General features: G+C 38.6%; 1 protein-coding gene across 2 annotated transcripts in view; it reads right to left on the bottom strand.

The window, feature by feature from the left end:
- carmil1 (capping protein regulator and myosin 1 linker 1) overlaps positions 1 to 5,956 on the bottom strand; it is a 41,629-nt gene extending 35,673 nt beyond the window's left edge. Inside the window, exon 1 of one of the 2 annotated variants that reach the window (XM_084738683.1) lies at positions 5,537 to 5,956. In XM_084738683.1, coding sequence (XP_084594809.1) covers positions 5,537 to 5,576 — 40 coding nt within the window. In that variant the 5' untranslated portion in view covers positions 5,577 to 5,956. The remainder of the gene's footprint in view (positions 1 to 5,536) is intronic. The other variant, XM_084738685.1, reaches the window with a different exon arrangement.
- Positions 5,957 to 6,707: the final 751 nt, after the last annotated feature.

A 6,707-nucleotide genomic window follows, 5' to 3' on the forward strand; every position in this document is an offset into this window, starting at 1 on the left:
CATGTTTAAAAATGTGTCCACTGATAAAACATGAAAAAACCCAAATTCTCAAATTCTGATGAGCTAATGAAAGTGTAACAACGTGTGGGTTTTTCTTTCCTTCTTTTTCTTTCATTACTGTTGTTTTTTCTTATTTTTATTTTATTTTATTATTTTTATGTAGTTTTTTTCACTTGTTTATTTACTTCTTTTTTTCTTTGCCCCTAATATAAGTGTGAACAAACATGTTATTTTTTGTTCCTGTGTATTTATCTGGGGGGTTTTTTGGGCTCATGGACAGAAATTATTATTCATTCCTACTTACTGGAACTATGTTTGGACATTGAGGGGACGCTGAAACTCACAGGCTGTCTCCTAAAGACATTTATGGCCTTGTTGTGTCTTTGGGCATGAGTCTGTAACTGTTAAAAGAAAAGAAAAGCAGTTCCAAAGAAAACAAAAAAAACAAATGAACCTGCTGATGTTGATTACACTGACTCACACATTATTAACTGGAAATATCTGTTGTTCCTCAGTTTGACATAGAACTGTAAATCCTCTGTATTGTCCAGAAATTAGAGCCTGAAAAGTAAAGTCTACAGTCCGTAGAGTTTCTTACATTGTGCAGCCTCTTGTATTGTTGGGATATCCCCCCGTTTCACACAGAAATACTAACATGAAACTTTAAACATTCTGTATTTCTGCCCTGACAGATTTGATTCTTCCTTCACTCATTTATCTCAGTTTTTACTCTGAGCTAATGGTCAGGTGGAGGTTTACCTCAGCTGTTTTTTCACTTTTTGAAGCAGGGGTGGGAAAACCCAGGGACCGTAAAAAAAGAAAGAAGAGGAGGGTGAAGAAATGAGAGTCATGAGGATGAGGTAAGAGACAGAGAGAAGGAGAGATGGAAAACGAGAGCGCATTAAAATGGAGGTAAAATATAGAACTTAAGAGTGTGAGTGTGTGTGTGCAGGGCAGAGAGACAGAGCATTAATGAGAGCTCGGGCCCGCCTTCATGACATCATGCCGCCCTCCTCCTCTTCCTCCTCCTCCTCCTCCTCCTCTCTATGTGCCCAGACACATGATGAGGTCATGAGGAGGATGAAAACATTACAGCACGAAGCAGCAGCGTGCAGGCTGATCAGAAACACATGGACCTCTCCCTCCGTCCAACTCACTCATGTAAAAACAAGGAGTTCCCAACCGGATAATTACTTCAGCTATAGCCTGCGACATGTTCAATATTAACAAAAGTCTGTTCCTCTTTTATGACTGCTCAACCACTTTCCATTTGATTTAACTGGGTGAAATATTAAATGCTGTTTTTTCACCACGTTTCCCTCTCCCTTTTTTTCTCCTTCCTCCCTGAGATGTCGTACTAACTAACCTCGCAGTCAAAAATTAATCTGATTGGCCAAATGGTGTGAATGCATGGCGTGTGTATCGGGCCTGTAAGTAACAGGTACTTGTCGTTATTGATTAACCTTTCTCAATTAATAATTTTATCCATCAAATGTGAAAATTTTTTGAAAAAGTTCATCAGATTTTCCCAGAGCCGAAAGTGACATTTCTAAGTTTTGTCCAACCAACAGTCCAAAACTCTTTATTTAGAAAAGCAGCAAATTTTCACATTTAAGAAGTTGGAACCAGCAAATATTTGACATTTATGTTTGAAAAATGAAACTGCATGAATGAAACGCTTTATCGATCATCAAAATAGTTCACTACTTTTTTCCTTTCAATCCACTTTATATATATATATGAAATTATTTTTTTTGCAATATATTTATCAAGACTGTTGATACTGTGATGAAGATGAGAATCCGATTAATCGCACAGCACTTGCATCTTTTAAATAACACGCATTATTTGTTTTTAACTGCCATAAAAATCAGATATGTAACAGGACACTTTATTTTTTAAACTGCTTTGATGCTTAATAATGTCATAAGTGTCATTTCCTTCCATCATAAATATTAGATCTCTTACAATATGTTGCTGATAAAAAATGTTTGCTTGACCCAGGTGATGAGCACGTGGCGAGGATGGCAACACCTCAGCCTCATTTTGAGCCAGAAAAAGCCCTGGAACAGGATCAGCAGCAGATTAATTTACAACTAAACTAATCATTAGTTGCTGCTGTAATTTAAAGATGTCACCTCGGGCTCTTGGGACTTATGACTGATATCTCAGGCTACAACTAACGATTATTTTCCTAGTCAATCAATCCATTTTCTCGATTAATCGGCTAATCGCTGTTTGTTTTAAAATGTCATAAAATGGTGAAAAAGATTAATCAATTATCAAAACAGTCAGTGATTAATGTAATAATCGATTCATCGTTGAAGCTCTATTGGTATCTGTAACAGATTGTTTAAATCTTGCGTGTTGGCTTTATCATTGCTGACCTTTATCAAATAATAATAATAATAAATCACTTTGCTTTGGCATGTCACTGTTGAGTCTCTGGCCCTTTGTTCAATATCTGCCAAAGGTCAGACTCAAAGACACGCCCCTCTCTGACCATCCTCACTTTTCATTCTCAGCTTGGGCCTCCGAGCCCTGATAACCTCTTCCTTTAGTTTCCACACGCTGCTGATGAGCACCGTCAGGTCGGTCTGTCCTATTAAAACCAACAGCAGGAGCTGGCAACAAAAAGCCCCATTCATCAGTCAGTCCAGTGACATACAGCGTGAGACCGGGCTGCAGACACTGTAACAGAGAGCACGGGGTTGTGAGTCAGCCCCACCGCCGCCACCCAGCAGAGCTCAGCTCACTTCTGATTCCTAATGACAGGCTGATAAAAAGTAGTCTGTGTGAACACAGGAGCCCAATTAAACCAACAGGCCCTTTCTTTTACCTTTAAAGGAAGTTTTCAGGGCTCTTTCATCAAGCTACACAGGTATTTTACCTACTGGGTCCATTAAAAGAGTCAAATATCAACGCATCGGCCCAAAATACCAAGTCCAAAAATATCACCCTTCAAGTCAATTGAATTCAAACGTCAGTGTAGCCTTAAAGGGATTGTTTGGATTTTTTGGAAGTGTGGTTGTATGAGGAGGTTCTTATCCACAGTCAGTGTGTTACCAGTAACAGATGATGGCTGACAGTTTGGAGAAGCAGCAGGAGTACCAGTGTAGGAAGCTAAGCAATGTCCTGCTGAGGACAGGGTCAGCCACGAAATGTATTTTAGACACCTAAAATATGAATATCAGTTCAAGTGTTTGTTATATTTATAATATTTTCACTGCTTTACCTTACTGTCAGACAGACTCTTCTGATGGGAAAATCACCGTTAATATGAGCCAAATATCTCTCCAAAGCCACCAGACTCCTCTTGTAAAATCAGTAGACCAGCAACCCCCATATTCTGTTGGGTAAAATTACTCTTTCTCTTACTGGGTGACTTTGGTGAATCCTAGCTAACCTGTTAAAACACCAAAATCACACAATAACACATGCAAACTAACACATCAAGGCAGCAGTAGACAGGCAATGCCTTTGTTCTGTGAGGTAAAATTACTGATTTTGCCAAAGGAGTCTGGTTTGCTGCTGAAAGTAATGCTTGGTAGCAAGATTAAGTGGTGAAAATATTCTAAATGTAGTGCACACTCAAACTTTTTTTTTTGAAGTGTATGAAATAGTGGGAGAGGCGTGCAACTAATCGTCTTGTTGATTAAACGTTGCCACCCTCGCTGGCTGGGACCGGAAATACTAGTTGGTTATTCTAATTATTAATATTTTTATCAATGTACAACACCAGTTAACTGTTGGCTCTAACATGTTACACAGCTACCCGCATCTAACGGGCACTGCAGCTCCAGCAGACAGCAGCTCCCTCTTTCTCACTGTGCAAATACCCCAGTGGCCAGGATGTATTCTGCAAAGCGGGACAGATGACAGCTCATAAAACAACAAGGTTCGCCTGTATTTTGATCTAAAAAACGAAAATAAAGTTATATTTATTCTGTGCCAGAATAAACTGGCATACAATCACTTGAACAAAGCAATGTGTGACCACGTTCAAGGAGAGCAGGCTGCTAATGTTAGCCACACTGTGTGGCAGCTAACGTCAGCTCCAGATGTTTACAGATGCTGTGATCCCACTCAGTCTGAAAAGTTAACCCAACGCTGACGACTGCGTTATTGAAGAATGTGATTAACAGTTTCAAATGGCTCTATTTTTTGGTCAATGTTTAACAATATTGGTTGATAAATTATGCTCAATTTTAACAATTTTCTTGTGTTTTCTTGCCTTTAGACTAGTCAACTAGTCTAAAATAATATTTCAGTTTAATTAGTGACCAGGAACACCCCTCATCTAAAATATATTTTGCTGTTGACCCTGTCTACAGTAGCACGTCACTTAACTTTCTACACTGGTAGTCCTGCTTTTACAAACTAGGAGCGTGTCAGCTGCCATCTACTGTAGTTAATATGGCTACGTACGTCATACAACCCCCTGTAAAAAATCCCAACTATCCCTTTAACTCACCAAGAATGCACAGACTTTCAGCAGTCAGTGCCATGTTTAATTCAAAGTCAACAGTTTAGGCTACTTTCTCCGGCATAATTGCAGTGATTTACAGTTTCTTTTTGACACTCAGTCATCCAGGCAGTCTGTGTTGATAATATCTCACAATCCAAAGGAATTTCACAGGGACACACCCCTCTCCCAGAGCTTTCTCTCTCCCCCCCACTTCAGATAAGGAAGTGGTGGCAGAGGAGAAACTCTCAGGTAGCCAGCCTAGCCCTCAGGGCATGAAAACAGACCTGACTTTTTACTGAAATACTCCAACAGAAAGACAGAAAAACATGATAGTTTCACCAGTTAAGACAGGGAAAAATCACTAGTATGTTCCTATAATAGCCAAGATAGTGTGCAAAAGACTAGTATATACACTTTATTGAACTTTATAGTAGTTATTTTTCTTCTGTGGTATCACTTTGGGTCTTTTGTAATATTCAGTCGAGAAACTGTGTTGTTTAACTGGTTATATATAGAAACAGACTAGCTTTTTACTGAAATACTGCGACAGAAATGTAGAAAAAAAAAAGATCGTTTCAGCAGTTAATACAAGGAAAAATCACTAGTATGCTCCTATAATAGTCAGTAGTTCCTGCAGATAGCTAGTATACATATTTAATTTAACTTTATGGTAGTTTTTACCTTTTGTCGTATCATTTTAACATTTCTACAATCTTCTAATGAGAAATTATTTAGTTTAATAAGGAATGATGATTTTATGGCATTTAAACCTCAAATGTGTCTCTATTCTTTTTAAAGTGTCTATAAATTTAATTTCGATGCATCATATTCCTAAATTTACTTGTAGTTTAACATTAAAAGTGACTTTGTGATAATTTAATCATGTTTTTAAGTATTAACTGTGTCTTATAATAGAGGTTGAGTGATTAATGAGTTCATCTCGAGTTTTCAGTGATTTTCTACAGTAAAAGACGTTTATTTTACTCGATACAAAAGTTTAACTAACTTCTTAAATTAGTTACTTAGACTAGTTGGGTTAAACAAAAACTAGTTAAAGTTATTTTTTACCGAATAGTTCGTTGGGAATATCCGTCTTTTCCTCCGACATTTCTCCTGCCGAGGTGAACACCGAGGTGCAGTCCGGTGGGGAGGACACTTGGAGCGGGGAGACCCGAGGAGAGAAGCCGCTGTTTCCTCCGGAGGGAGCGACACAACACGGTGAAGGTGAAGGTGTAGTCCCGTTTAGTTCAGTTAACGTCGGTTACCTGTCGACACCCAGCTGCTGAACTAACTGTTACTGTCTGTATCCATTCCTACATGTCTGTGCACACACGTTACCGCCGCATTACACTGGTTATAAGTGTCCGGACGGGTGTTAAATGTGATTATAAGCGGTTTCAGGATGATCCTAAAGTCAAGACAGTCAGTGTGTGTTTGACAACAAATCATGAAACACATTTCTTCACTCACACACACTCCTCAGTTCAGTGATCCCTCCTCTCCTTCACAACTCCAGAGGAAAAAACAAAAAAAGTTTGTTTTTGCTGAGAAAAATTGGAGAACTGCGACACCTGGTGGTCAGATACACTCATTACAGCGTAGTGTAACTAATTGTCTGGGTGTACAGTGGTACACTGTAACGAGGCCTGGGGAGTAACGTGAAACAAGATTACGTAATCAGGATACAATACAAGGTAACTATATTCCATTTTACAGTTACAGAAAAGCAGATACGTTTAGTATCAATCTGGATTATTAGCAGGATTACAATTTTAATCCATATAATTCCAATTTTTCCCCAAACAGGAAAATGTCTCGTGTCATTAGTAACCATTTGAAATTAGACATTATTTGTTGAAAATGTTATGGGAAAGAAGGTTTTAAAAAAGTGGGTTTTATGGTTAGTTTCAGCCAAGACCAAGTGCTAATGTTAGCTACACATAGCAACCGCTAACGTTAGCACCAAGGAACAACTGCTAATGTTAGCTACACTGCCCAACTGCTAACATTAATAGCACAGACTAAACACTAATGTTAGCTACACAGACAAACTGCTAATGTTAGCTACACAGACAAACCGCTAATGTTAGCTACACACACAAACCGCTAATGTTAGCTACACACACAAACCGCTAATGTTAGCTACACAGACTGCATCTGTGCAACAGATTTCAGATAATCATTTACAAGGTTTCAAACCTGTAAAACAAAACAGACTAAGAGGACAGTGATAAATCTT

Source organism: Lutjanus erythropterus, chromosome 16, assembly GCF_056507025.1.
Source record: "Lutjanus erythropterus isolate fLutEry1 chromosome 16, fLutEry1.hap2, whole genome shotgun sequence".
In the NCBI taxonomy this organism is placed as follows: Eukaryota; Metazoa; Chordata; class Actinopteri; order Lutjaniformes; family Lutjanidae; genus Lutjanus; species Lutjanus erythropterus.